The following is a 14,622-nucleotide window of genomic DNA, read 5'->3' as shown; positions in this document are numbered from 1 at the left end:
CCTCAATTGCACCTACGTGAGTGACGCCGTCAATTAGCCCCCAAACGATGGAAACCGCCGGTTGCCCCCTATAAGGCTGTAACTGATCATAAATGCAAATTTACGATCAGAAACAGCCATTATATAATGTTAAGCGTGTGGTATAATTCATGGATTGGTATCCATTTCGCTCGCTGTGTGCCGTGCAGTCCAGTGGGTGGCGGTACATTGTATGGTTGTTTCCCAATTGCCAATAAATAAACGAGAAAAGACTAAAACAATGACATCGCCCACGTCAGGTTTACACGGAATTATCAATTAACGTGCATTACATTTAACGCATCGTGTGAATATAATAAATCCTGGAAATGATCCACTAGTCTGCGATGGCTATTTCTGCATTTATGAACAGGCACCTTTGGGGGATGTCTTATCTTGCATGCATGCATGCATGCATGAATGTCATTTATTTAGGCCATGCAGTTCGTGAATGTCCTAAATGTGTAAATATATTTGCGTATCGAAAGTAATATGTTTACCCTGTAATGTTACTAATATGTGATTAAAATGACCGGAAATACATTTAGTTTGTGCAAATCTTTTAATTGTTTGTAATTGTAATGGCCACGTTTTTGTTTTCCAATTAAGTATATTTAGTATAGTATATATAAATATATTCCTACAAATATAAATGCCTGTTGATATTTTGAAACGAAAGGAAATATATTTTCTTCACGTTTTGTCGTATTTTTATCAGGCATATTTAGCGACGTCATAGCTTTTGTCAGGCCCATCCCAAAAATAATGCCAAGAGTGCATCGACACGACTGAAGCGACAATATTGAAATTGAGTTAAAATGCCATTATTTGATGGTTTGGGAAGTGGAGCAGAAAAAACAGCCATCGTTATTGATCTGGGAGCGGCGTACACAAAGTGAGTGTTAATTGTTAGCATTCGGCTAGCTGATACTACGCCTAAGTGCTAAATGTTGGGGGCTTTTTCCGCTGCATTGAACAACAATCTTTCTTATCACTACAATGGAAAGCATTCATGACACTATATGATGCCAACAAGTCGCTGATCGCATTTTCGTGAAGCTAAACAGTTTAAGATGCATTGTCATTAAGGTGACGAATAATCATTCTCAATTATTTTAATGTGGTCGTTCTGAATCTATATGCTATGTACAATTGTCATCTGTAGTCTGTCGTTGTACCGATGTGCCCAGGAATGTTCTTAGTATGTTGTTGCGAAGTAACAGAAGATCCTTTGGAAAAATGCCATCGGAGGTAGACGTCTCCAATCGGATTAATCTAACTTCAACTGCTCTATGTCTTCACAAAGACAAACTCCTTGTTTCAATGACCCTCCAGAGTTTTATATTCAGCACTCATTTATTTGGGAGGTATCTAATCAAAAAAGTTGACTTCTAACCTAATGGCATTCATTGTCTTATCGAAAATACTTTGGTTGCTTTTATCATCTGGGCAGTGGTTACTTAAATCAAGCACAATAGTCTCGCTTCAGGCAAATCACATGAAGCAGAACACAAAAACATCTTTAACAACTCAATGCTTATTTTTGCTGAACAGAATGTTGCCATTGATGTAATGTTGCACTTTTTTCCTCAATTTCAGATGTGGCTTTGCAGGGGAAACGGGGCCCAGGTTCATCATTCCGAGCGAGATCCGCAAGCGGGGACAGCAACAGGTGCGAAGAAAATCTTTGTTTTATTTAGCCGTCTTATATAGTGTTTCTCCTCATGGGATGGGAAGACAGACCCATTCACACATTGCATTATTTCTCTTTCAGGCAACCAAAGTGGTTCAATACAACATAAACACAGAAGAGCTCTATGTCATCCTAAAAGAGTTTATCCACATTCTATACTTCAGGTATTGCACTGTATGCTTTTTGATAATGAATAATAAGTTGAACAAATGCATTATTATTGTTATCTATAACTTTATGGAAATATTTCCAATCATCAGACATCTGCTAGTGAACCCTCGCGACAGAAGAGTGGTCATTATCGAGTCCATCCTCTGCCCATCTCACTTCAGAGAGACCCTCACCAAGGTTTTCTTCAAACAGTTTGAGGTAACGACAATGTGTAACAGAAATCAGCTTTTCTCAAATTTTAATGTGGGCTGTTATTATATATTCATTGATCGGTTAGGTTCCCTCTGTGTTGTTTGCACCGAGTCACCTCATGGCCATCATGACATTAGGTATCAACTCGGCCCTCGTGATGGACTGTGGCCACATTGAGACGCTGGTGCTGCCTGTATCCTTTTATTCAAACCAGGAATTATTTTTTTATTAAACACCCGATTTCTGATGTTTGGGGCTTAGGTATTCAGAAACACCTTAACTCCACTACCAGGTGTATGAGTGCACTCCGATCCTGCCGGCTTGGGAGGCATTGCCTTTGGGTGGAAAGGCCATTCACAAGTGAATAGCTTTTTTTGGACTGCATCTCACACGCATGAGCATTTGTCAGATAACTGACTTAATTGTGTTTGTATGTGTCTTTTAGAGAATTAGATGGACTTCTTGTGGAACAGTGCACTGTGGACACAGACACCAGCACTGGGGAAAGTGTCCCTTCCATCATTGGTATTAAAAACTTTTATTTTTCAACATGTGCCTTTGAAGCAAAAGTATTTTATGGTGGTGGAATAAAAAACTGCCTTGCTTTAATCAAGAATAATCACATGGAAAGTACTACCTCATAGATTCCATTTTATAAAACACATTACAGAATAAAAAATTCGGGGTTTGGAACGGATAATTTCAATTTCCATTTGAATCAAAGGGGAAAACATGAATTGCGATACATCAAGGCATATTGAATCTTATCGCGTGAATTCATATTTGAAGATATATTTATGCAGTATTGTCATTTCCATTCAGGCACTATACCAGAAGAGACAGTGGAAGACATAAAAGGTGGGTCAAAACACCCAAAATCTCCAATCCCACTTTGACCAGATGTAATTTTCTGATACAAAAGTGTTTCTTATCCACAGTGAGGACATGTTTTGTCAGCGACTTACAAAGAGGCCTCAAGATCCAGGCGGCTAAATTCAACATGGATGGTTCCGCAGAGGTAAGTAACATGTGAGGACATACCTAATTAACAGAACCTAGAGGAAATTGTTATCATCTTTGTGTTTGTAGCGTCCGGCTCCACCACCAGATGTTGACTATCCTCTGGATGGTGAGAAAATCCTGCATATCAAAGGCTCAATCAGGTGAGAACAGTATCGACCTGCTAAATTTGTCACCCGACGACCGTTCATTTTCTTTCTTGGAACTACAAACACATTAGTATAATTAACTCATTCACTGCGAGACATTGTGCAAAAATGTGTCGACTCCAGTGCCAGGGTTTTTGTCATTGTAACTTGAATTCCAGAACCCACAGAATTTGTGCCCCCTGCCCATCTCAACACGATGGGTGGGGGACAGAGCTTCCAGCCGCTCTTCCCCCAAACTCTGGAACTCACTTCCTCCCAACATTCGTAATATTGACTCTCTTCCCACCTTCAAATCCCATCTCAAAACCCACCTCTTTAAAATGGCATTTTCTGTGTAGCTTTATCTGTTGCTTCTATTTATAATTGTATTTTATGTATTATTGTATCTATTCTTGTCTGTGACTGTAAAGTGTCCTTGTGAGCTTTGAAAGGCGCTTGAAATAAAATATTATTATTATTATTATTATTGATTTTTAGGACTTAATCCAGCGTTAGAAACCTTAGACTCTCTTCTTTCATCAGAAAGAGTCAATTGCTAAATGATATGGGTCTGGAGTTATATGAGCTTGAAATTAGGGCGGCTGTCCAAAATACAATGCAATACCTGTAGATACATATTGGTCTATATAACGCTTTAACAACAGCTGAAGCTGGAACAACATGGTAAAAAGGGAAATTCTGCCCTCTTGTGGAAAAGAAAAAAATATTGCCAGAAGCCATGGCCAACACTTTATCGGCAACCAAGAAAGAACAAAACCCTAATGAATTTGTGAATGCCGCTCTACGTCATATTTTCAATTCCCGGATAAATTTGTGAATGAGTTTAGAATATTTCCAATGAATTGTGCAATTATAGCTGTGTCAACATGCTAACTTTGCCGGTCTCTGGAATTCAATACAATGGCAGGATTGAAACTGAGATTTAGCGCTGAAGCTGTGTTGACATGCTGTCTTTTTGTTTTTTTTGTAACATGGGGAATCTCATTCTGTCCACTTTTTTTGCAGGGACTCACTGATGGAGATTATGTTTGAGCAGGATAATGAAGAAACGAGCGTGGCCTCACTGATACTTGACGCCCTGGTTAAGGTACGCCGACAGAAGTCGTAATAGATGGTAAAAAAAAAAAAAGAATAAATTATCTGTTATGTATATTTTATTCTTTTGTTGTTCAATTCCGTCGTTTTTTTCACAAGTAATTATGTTATGTAAATAATTCAAACTGACAAGGAAAACCCCCACACATATTTTCCTCTGGGTGGTCACAATGTAACATCTTGTGTTATTTTAGTGCCCCATTGACACACGCAAAGTGCTGTCCGAGAACCTGGTGGTGATCGGTGGCACGGCCATGCTGCCAGGCTTCCTCCACAGGCTGCTCGCCGAGATTCGCCTGCTGGTGGAGAAACCCAAATACCGCGACGTGCTGGCCAGCAAGAACTTCCGCATGCACTCTCCGCCCGCCAAACCCAACTGCACCGCATGGGTCGGAGGTGTGGAACACTCTTTTAACTCATTCTTTTCAAAATATATATATAAAATCTCATTTTAAACTTGGTATATTTCCACTAGGCGCCATATTTGGTGCACTACAGGATATCCTGGGCAGCAGATCAGTATCCCGTGATTACTACAACCAAACAGGACGCATACCAGACTGGTGCTGCCTGAGCGCGCCGCTACCCGAGTCGTTGTACGAAGCCGGCAAGACGCCGCCTCCGCTCATGAAACGAGCCTTCTCCACGGAGAAGTAGAACACTGCTGCAACCTTGTCCTCCCTTGTAGAACCGCAACCCTGGAATCCTTATAACAGATCCACACTGCTTATGTGTTAAGGTAAACATCTGCTTTGTATTTCTTGTCCAACCAAAATGGCACCATGTTAAAAACCACGTGAGGCGTTACTGTTTTAACAGAGGTGAAAATAAGTTATATTTATTTAATATTGGTGGTCTCTGTCGAAGTCTTCAAATAAAGGTCTTCTGCACATTTACGTTTGTTTTTTTTCAGTCATACCAGCGAATTCAATGAGCAAAAAAATATGGCTTTTGATTCACAAATGTTTGCCCATCTCCCATCTAAACCAATCTTAAAATTGAGGACGTTAATGTGGTCGCACAAAATATGTTTGTGCGACCACCTTACCAGCCAATCACGGGGCATTTAGACGAACAACCATGACACTTTTTGTCTTTTACGCAATTTTCTTTTGGTTTGTGTTAATTGTCACATGATTGAGGAGTAACATCAGTCCACAAAGAAATAGGATCACACACTACAGCAAAAGTCTGCAATACTGTGCAAACGCAAATGTCGAGGGACGCCTTGGTACATGAAACCATTAAATAATTTGCTGTGGTTGGCCTTCCTTTCCATCATGCTTGTTATATACAGCAAAACACAAACATGGCGTAACAATAAAAACAATAATGCAGGTTCTAAACTCATTCACAAATTAATTCTTGAATTGAAAATATGACAGAGCGCTATTCCCGAATTTGTTCAGATTTTGTTTTTTCTTGTTTGGGTGCTGGCCATGGCCTCTGGCAATGTTTTTCCCTTCCACATGCCCCTTTTTTTCCATGTTAGCGCTTTATTCCAGCTTCAGCTGTTGTTAACTCCCCAACTTACGAACGAGATACGTTCTGAAATGTCGTTCGTCTGGTCAATTTGTTCGGAAGTTGCTTAAGTGTTATATTTTGGATGGAATGCATGTTGAAGGCTTATATGAGTATGGTTAGGGTTTATACAAATATGGTTTAGGCTTATATAAGTAACCTTTATTGGTTTGTACTGGAAAATAAACATTTAATAAAATATGTGCTCTATAAAGATCTGTACATGTCCAGCTGAAGAGAATACTACGTTACTACGAAAATGTTCGGATGTACCGTTGCTCGTAACTCAAATTTTCATAAGTAGGGGGGTGTCTGTATAAACCAATATGTATGTATTGCATTGTATTTTGGACAGCTGCCCTCATATAAAGCTCATATAACTCCAGAGCCATATAATTCAGATATTTTTTTTTTTCCTGATTAAAGAAGAGAGTCTAATGTTTCTTCCGCTGCATTGTATGTTTATCTAGTCCTAAAACTCAATATTCTGTGGGGCTTGGAATTCGAGTGGCAATGACAAAAACCCTGGCACTGGAGTGGACACATTTTGCACATCTGGCAGTGAATGAGTTAATAGGTATTATTGGTGTAAAAAGGCGCATTGCCTAACCGCCTGGAAAGTGCCACGCAAATTAATGTGTTTTCATTGTGACTCACACTTGATATGTTAATCATTGTCTCTCACTACTCGTGACAGCCGAACTTTCAGCCTGTGAAGATTTTTTTTCTGCCAGTGGGAGAACAGATTTGCGTTTTATGACGCCACCCTCTCCAGAGAATAGAAGATCAAATTAGCTGCGAGACAAGCAATGCTATTATATAATACGCCACAATATTACGGTCCCACGTCAGTGGATTCCCCGATGGTACATGAGATACGCTAGTGTTTCGCGTCCGTGTAGTACTGTACGCTTCCTGAACACCGTGTACTTCGTCTGCCTCACATTGGGAAGCAGTCACGTTTTTCAGCTGCTGGCCAAGCTGGCCAATCAGGAGATCGCAACACGACTGTATGGGCGGGGATATTGGTGACGTCAATCAGACGCCAGACAACCTGCGTCCTCTTTTTCCATATATGGGAAGTCTCTTGCACTTATTTCCTGCTTGACGTATTTTTTCACCGTTATTAGCGATAAAACACGACTACGCATACAAATGTATTTTTTTAAATGCCTTTAGAGGGATATTAAATGATATTTTGCGGATTTTGTCTGTGTTTGGTTGCCACCGTGCTTTGCATGTGACTGACAGGCGGAAGGAGGAGCCATCCTGTCTCGTGTACTGCATCGTGGAGAGCCGAGAGTGGTGCCCACAATACACAGACGGAAGAGCATCCACCCGAAGAGCAGTCTGCATATCCAGGATACACGACATTTTCAGCCCTCCTGATCGCTTGGTCGCCAGAAAGTAAGTTTTATGAATTTGTATATTTATTAACAATATTTTTGTTTGGTTTGTATGTTTCTCTTTACAGTTGGGGCTAAAGGTTAGCTGTCGACGCGACGTCAAATAAGCGCCAAGCTAACAAAAGTGCTAATGTTCGAGATGTTTGCGATGTATTGTGTCGCCTCTAAACATTTTGGAAACACTTGCTAGTTTACGCTGCCCTTAAATCGTGTCTTGTACTTTAAGAATAGTGCATTGGTATCCTAGTGTGAACACTTACCACGAACAAGTAGTCTGTGCAGTTTTACGATGTACACTGCAATGCTCGTCTTTCAGAGGACAACTTGTAGAGTTTTCAGATATTTTTTTTACTGTGTGTAAGCGGGTGATCGGTGCATTCATAAAATTGCAAAGTCATTATTTTGTCTGACCCTGTCACTGCCAATCCAAAAACCTTTCGGGCGAACAGTAATCTCGAAAAAAATGTCATAAAAGACCCCCGTTTTAATTTACAATACAACATCAGATCATAATAATATGATGTAATATATTGGTTAACCTCTAGAGATACACCCAACCCCCCCCCCCCCCCAAAAAAAAAAAAAAAAAAAAAAAAACAATGAAGCAACATAATATACACGTTAGTTAAGTGGTTAATGCCTTCACCTTCTGACGTTGGATTTTCGAATTTGGTATTCCAGCCTACTCGTTTGCAGTTTGCATGTTCTCACCATGCCTATGTGGGTTTTCTGCAGGTACTCTGGCTTCCTCCTCTATGCCCAGATTGTTTTGTGATGTTCGCTGAAGATTCTGAATTGTCCTTTGCGCCCTCCTATGAGGAATGGTGGCGGTCTGTTTGGCAACATTAGCGTTCAAGAGCAGGGGTGGGCAATCCCAATCTTGGATTTATGTTGCATGTTTTGCATCTCTCCAACTCGCAAGACAAAATTTAGGCTGTTCATATTCTGCTTATTCTTGAGAGTGAAAAGCATTTCCTGATTGATTTCTATATTTACCCTCTTGATATGCTGATATAGTTGCTGGTAGACCATCTTGTAACTAGCAACTGGAAAGCGAGGAGATGAGTACCAAACGGAAGGCGGAAAGTGACTCGCGGCCCCCCAGCAGGCTACACATCATGAAATCTCACCACACTTCCAGAGTCGACTCGGAAAGGGACTCTGGATTCTCAGGTTCTGCTCTCAAATTTTACCAGGCTTCACTATGTGTTTTTAAATGACCATGCAACCAGCGGCCCATCCCCTTTTTTAATGTATTTTTTGTCATCGTCTTCAGATGCGAGCTCAGAGTATACAAGCAATGTGGACAACACAGACTCTGAGGACTCACCACGGCCTTCGGTGCAACAAGGCGCCCAGGGTTCTACTTCTGGGCAGATGGCTGTGGTAGGGGGGTCCTACTCCGGCATGTCCCCCATGATCATCATGAACAATATGCTCCTAAAACAGGTACAAGCCTACTCAAACTTTTTTTTCAGAATCAGAATCATCTTTATTGACCAAGTATGTAGAATACACAAGGAATTTGTCTCCGGTAGAACACACTGCACTAGTATCATCATAAAAAAATAGTAAAGAGGCACTATACAGTTATATTTGGGTTACTGTTTTGAGGGTTGGGGGAAGAAGCTGTTTAAATATTTGCTGGATTTGGTGCGTGTAGATCGGTAGCGCCTGCCTGGGGGGAGTCGCTAGAAAAGGTGGTGAGCAGAGTGCGGAGGGTCCAGTAGGATTTTCCGCGCCCTTGTATTTGATTCTTGCAAGTCCTCGAGAGTGGGTAGGGCCGTACCAATGATTTTTTTCCGCCGTCTTAACTTAACATTTAATTCCAATGGTGCCTTGACTTCAGTGTTTATTTAGATTAGTGAACTTGCTTGCAATTCAAATCACGTAGCTCAAATCAACTTTGCTCATTGAAAATGAATGAAAATGTAGTTGATCTGTACCAACAAAAATACATGACCTTAAATGAAATGTATTATTATTATTATTATTATTATTATTATTATTATTATTATTATATTATTATTATCATTTTCTTGCTATTTGCTATCTATTAGCTATCTGGCTGGCCAGCTATCTATTCACTGTCTAGCTGGCTGGCTATCTAGCGAGGTATTTGTTGGCTATCGATTGGCTAGCTAGCTTTCTATCTATTTGAGTTACTGCCAGGTTGAGTGAACGCTGGCGTGTGTGGCCGCCGCTGCTCACCTGCAGAAAAACGTCTCCCATAAAGTGACCTTGAGATTTTTGAGAGACACTTATAAATGAAATGTACTATGTATTGATGAGAAGGTTTCTTCAGCCGTCATCTGTACAAAAGTGAAGGTTTCGAAACCTTCACTTTTGTACAGATGACGGCTGAAGAAACCTTCTCATCGATGGACCACTCCTGTACGACTGAGAGCTTACACAGACGTGTACTATGTATTATTATAATTTGCTAGCAATTTGCTATCTATTAGCTATCTGGCTGGCTAGCTAGCTATTTGCAATCTAGCCGGCTGGCTATCTGGCTAGGTATCTGTTGGCTATCGATTGGCTAACCAGCTAGCTCTCTATCTATTTGAGTTACTTCCAGGTTGAGTGAACGCTGGCGCTCGTGGCTGCTGCTGCTCACCCGCAGAATAACTTAGCCTGTAAAGTGACCTTGAGAGTTTTGAAAGGCGCTTATAAATGAAATGTATTATTATTATTATTATTATTATTATTATTATTATTATTGATGGTGTTATCACGGCAGCCTGGAGACAACCCGCCTGCCATGAAGCCCTGGGGCTTCAATTCCAGCATGGAGGTGGTCCCGCCGACCCAGGTGGTCTTCCTGCAGCCCGTTGTCTCCCGCCAGGCTTCAAAAGAGACCTCCCGACACAGACGCCCAAAGAAGTATCTTCCCATTCTCAAATCCTACCCTAAGATTGCGCCGCATCCTGCCGACAATTCCTCCTTGGGAAGGGGGAGCGCCACTTCCTCCACCTCTTTGGCATCTTCTATATCTACTTCGTCAGCATCAGGGTCTCAGCGGGATCACGGTTCAAAAGAAAAAACGCAGAAGAACCAGAGCAAGACTTCATTCCTCTCCGGAAGCATTGACGACACGCAACAGCCTTCGCCGGCTGTGAGCCAATCAGAATCATCCCTATCTTTCTCCCTCCCTCCCAGCTGCGCGAGCAGTCCGCTACCCCTTGACAATGTCTCGTCGGTTGAACAAAAGTGGGACAATGACGACACGAAGCGAAAGCGGTTTTGCAACACGTATAACATCCTAAGCAAATCGGGCCTCCTGGATATCACGCTACGCACCAAGGAGCTCCTGCGCCAGAACCGCCGCACGCAGTCGGACTTGGAGCGCCTCAGGGAGCACACTGATCTCTTCCTGAAGGCGCTACGTAGCGGTGACACCAGCATCTGCGTCAAGCTTCACGCTAGCCTTCATGAGGAGGAAAAGGAGGACAAGAAGCGGGCGTCACTCGCTGGCTTAAAGGACGATTAGGCCCCCTGACTGGAAAGTACATGGCCAATCCTTATTTAGGGAGGGTTGTGACAGACAGATGGATGGTGCGAGAGTCATTTTGCCCTCATTAGACATCCACTCCAACCCTCGCGTGCACAGTTTGGCCTATATTTTTGGCTGCCAGCTACCCCCAGACCCAAACACGCGATATTTTGTTGGTTCAACATCCGCTGCACTGTTGTTCAAGTCACACTTTCATTATTACCGGCATTTACTATAAGATTTCACATATTAACTCATTCACTGCCAGACAATGTGCAAAAATGCGTTCACTCCAGTGCCGGTGTTTTTGTCATTTTCACTCAAATTCCAGGACCCACAGAGACCCACAGAATATTGAATTTTTAGGACTACATCAACATTCAATGCAGCGTAAAAAAACTTATATCATCCTCTTTCATCAGAAAAAATGAGTTAATTCCTAAATTATATGGGTATGGAGTTATCTGACCTTGAAATGAGGGCGGCTGTCCAAAATACAATGCAATACGTACATTGGATGCACCTTTATTTGTCTCGCAGTGGAGAAATGTACATTTCACAGCAGCAAAGTTATGAAAGGAAAGGAAAGAAAGAAGTAGAAAAAATACAGGAGCTGCTGGAAAGGCAGCCACTCTTACGGCACCATCTTAAAGTCAAAAACTAAAAAACAAATAAGATGACAACACAGACACAGAGAGTCATTCATTCTTCAGCACTTGCTGTACCCTCTTTGTAACATGAAGCAGCTATAACATCCATTGACGAAAATAGATTGTTATACATATTGGTTTATATAGCACATTAACAACAGCTTAAGCTGGAACAAAGCGCTCACATGGGAAAAAAATGGAAATGCTGCCCAATTGTGGAAAAAAAAACATTGACAGAGGTCTGACCAGTGCTTTATCCAAGCATGAAAAACACGAACAAATTCGGGAATGGCGTTCCACGTCATATTTTCAATTCCCAAATAAATTCGGGAATGGCGTTCCACGTCATATTTTCAATTCCCAAATAAATTCGGGAATGGCAGTGAATAAGTTAATAGAAAATCCCGTCATTCTTATCACTTTGATTGACCCAAAAGAAACCCGTAACCATTCCCAGTCACTTCAATATGGCGTCCACGTGAACCCAACATGTCACTTTTTGCACAATTCCATCAAATTACATTTTATGACGCTGGAGGCCTTTACTTGTACAAATGCATCATGAGCATGAAATGACTCTTGACTGAAATAACATATCAGCATACTAACACAAAAATCTGCAAGTAATTGACGTGCCTCGAAAATAAGGTTTATTATTTGACCGTAATTAGCTGTTGATGCCTCAAAGTGGTCACAAAGAACTACTTTTGTCTGAATGAACTCATAGTACCAAGATTCCGTCCATTGGTGCCAAACTAATACTGTTTTATGGCTTAAACACAAGAATAGTGCCATTATGTGCTAGTTCGCTGCACTTTGAAAGAGTCAACAAATAAAAAAGGTGGCGGTTAATGATTTCAAGCCCTGAATCTTCTTATCGTGATGCCCATATATGTACCAACTACAAATTTACCAAGGCAAGATTAGGTGGGGTTTGTGATGGCAGCCACACCTTACTTCAAACGCTGACTTTACATGAGCCGACATTTTGGCAGGCGGATCATGTCAGCGTCCCTTTAAAGGACAACCGACGCTTCTGGACAAGTTGTGTCCATAATTTGTAAAATCACTTCAAATGACTTGTACTGAGCGTATTTTACAAAGATTCCACTGCATATAGCTATATTTTACTTTTTAAGACTCGCGCTGAATATTCACGAAGTCTTGTTTTTGAGTTGGTGACGAGTCCTGACGTCACGGAGGGAACGCCCCTGACCGAGAAAGCGACACACAATGCATTTTGCGGTACTTTGTTTGGTCTGAAAACTTCGTGTTGATGGTGAAATTAGAAGGAAAACACATAAATAATGCGATGGTGAATCGTTGTGTGTTGCACCAAGACAACTATTTGATATTCGCTGAGACAAATTCCCAGCAGACAAATCAGCCCATTTCCAACGGAGCTTGGGCGCCATCTTCTGCATTTTCTGGGTTCTACATTGGTGTCATTGACGGCTTGAATTCATATGGGAGGACTCCTTTAATCGATTGCGAACATTTATGCTTTCCTCTTCAGAGCTATTTGAATCATATTCTTAACTGGATGAGTAACAAGAAAGCATCTTCTCCGAATCTGAAGCCATTGTTTTGATTCTCGAGCGAGGCAAGACGTCTTGGCGTGACGTCACGAACTGGGGGCGGGATTTTATGAAAATCCACAATTATTGGTGTTTTGCATTTGACTAAAAATATCAGCCTGCGTGTTTTGGGTATTTTAGATGCTATAAGACGTTTTTCTGATGTCAGTTAGGAAACAAAAAAAATGACGTCGGTTGTCCTTTTAATTTCACGTTTCATGCATTGTCGCCTTCCTGTTAGTGAAGCCGGTGCTTCATGTTGTGCCATCTTTGATGATTGATCTGGCGATATTTGAAAATGTTCAAAGTGGAAAAATGACATTGAAAATGTTCAAAGTGGAAAAATGACATTGATGATTGTGGTGCCTTTGAGCACTTTGCATTATCCTGAGCGGACTAAAACATGGCAGCTAATGCTAATCATCGCATGCCCCTCAACCACTATAAATATTCCCTTTGTCTTGAGCACCAAAAAAATACTTGAAATGGTTCACGAAATCGAGGGATTGTGCACTGTATATTTTCCCAGTTCAAGCCCCATCAATATAATTACGTCTAATCCCATTGACGACGCTTCAACTGTTGTACTCAAGTCTTCTAAATGGGTGTTAGACCACCTTAAGCCGCTTGTGGGTCGTGCTTTGTTGTCCTTTCTGTCTTTCCAGTTTTAGTTTCTGCTTTTATAATTGACTGCATACGTTGAGAGACCAATCGCCAATATTATCACAAAAAACATCCGCTCGTAATGTTAGTCTTCTTAGTTCTTTGTGATTCTGTAGCTAATAATGGAAGCGTTTCTTTGAGAGAAAGCTAAAAGAGGGTCGTTTTAACCTGCCAGGTGCACATTATCAGCTCCTTATGAAGTGAGTTGAGTGTGAGTATATGTGAGTGTATGTCTCTATGAGAGTAAGTTATTCAGTTTGTAAAAAAAGAATCAATGTGAGAAAGGGTTTGTGTGCATAAATGATTTATTTGTGTGTGGCGTTCAATCCCGCAGCTTCATGGCCCAGTCAAGCCTAGCTGACTGGTCAGCACATCGGGCTTGCAGTGCTAAGGTGCCGGGTTCAGTCCTGGCTCTGGCCTTCCTGTATGGAGTTTGCATGTTCTTCCCGTGTTGGCCTGCTCTTTCTCTCTATATAAATCTGAGTAGATCCTGTCATCATCCGCAGTCATTGGTCAATATTTAGTGATTAAATCAGCATGAGGTAGAAGAGAATAATTTTAACGTTCTTTTATTTGATTCTGGGGCACTGTGTCTCAGTTTTTGTATTTTCAATGTCATTTATTTTGTAATAAATGCTTTCAGTTACTGTTGTGTTTATTATTTTGCTTGATGTTGACCATTTTATGTTTGGGAGCCTTTTACTGAGCAAGTTGCTTGTTCTGTAGCCACAAAGGGACATAAGTCTTCTTGTGCCGGTCCCAAGCCCGGATAAATACAGAGGGTTTGGTCAGGAAGGGCATCCGACGTAAAAGCTTGGCCAAAACAAACATGCGGATCAAACCTCTAAAGATGGAGGACACTGATTTGCTGTGGCGACCCCTTGAATGGAAAAGCCGAAAGGAAAAGAAGACGGCGGCACCTTTTGTGAAACCGCTATATAAATTTGAATTTATTGTATTGTATTCAGTCC

The 14,622-nt window shown here is 41.2% G+C and overlaps 2 protein-coding genes across 4 annotated transcripts; both read left to right on the top strand.

Annotated features, from left to right (window-relative positions):
* Positions 1-763: 763 nt before the first annotated feature.
* On the top strand, positions 764-5,230 carry actr10 (actin related protein 10). The gene is made up of 13 exons (XM_089021916.1): positions 764-913; positions 1,618-1,690; positions 1,793-1,875; positions 1,972-2,080; positions 2,160-2,267; positions 2,367-2,434; positions 2,520-2,599; positions 2,897-2,932; positions 3,013-3,092; positions 3,164-3,237; positions 4,249-4,330; positions 4,533-4,734; positions 4,814-5,230. The coding sequence occupies exons 1-13, from the start codon at positions 837-839 to the stop codon at positions 4,993-4,995; spliced, it is 1,254 nt and encodes a 417-aa protein (XP_088878042.1). The 5' UTR covers positions 764-836; the 3' UTR covers positions 4,996-5,230.
* Positions 5,231-6,923: 1,693 nt separating this feature from the next.
* LOC148883908 (CLOCK-interacting pacemaker-like) lies at positions 6,924-14,298 on the top strand. 3 transcript variants are annotated; one of them, XM_089022228.1, is made up of 5 exons: positions 6,925-7,266; positions 8,001-8,129; positions 8,283-8,438; positions 8,542-8,714; positions 10,009-14,298. In XM_089022228.1, the coding sequence occupies exons 3-5, from the start codon at positions 8,327-8,329 to the stop codon at positions 10,756-10,758; spliced, it is 1,035 nt and encodes a 344-aa protein (XP_088878354.1). In that variant the 5' UTR covers positions 6,925-7,266; positions 8,001-8,129; positions 8,283-8,326; the 3' UTR covers positions 10,759-14,298. The 3 variants fall into 3 exon arrangements, with proteins under 3 accessions (XP_088878355.1, XP_088878354.1, XP_088878353.1); XM_089022229.1 differs by lacking the exon at positions 8,001-8,129 and having other exon boundaries at positions 6,924-7,266; XM_089022227.1 differs by having other exon boundaries at positions 6,925-8,438.
* Positions 14,299-14,622: the final 324 nt, after the last annotated feature.

This window comes from Hippocampus bargibanti, linkage group LG19, assembly GCF_051943395.1.
Source record: "Hippocampus bargibanti isolate YZ-2025 linkage group LG19, ASM5194339v1, whole genome shotgun sequence".
Lineage (NCBI taxonomy): Eukaryota > Metazoa > Chordata > Actinopteri > Syngnathiformes > Syngnathidae > Hippocampus > Hippocampus bargibanti.
Note: the sequence above shows the minus strand (reverse complement) of the source record. Positions and strands in the feature narration are given on the sequence as shown.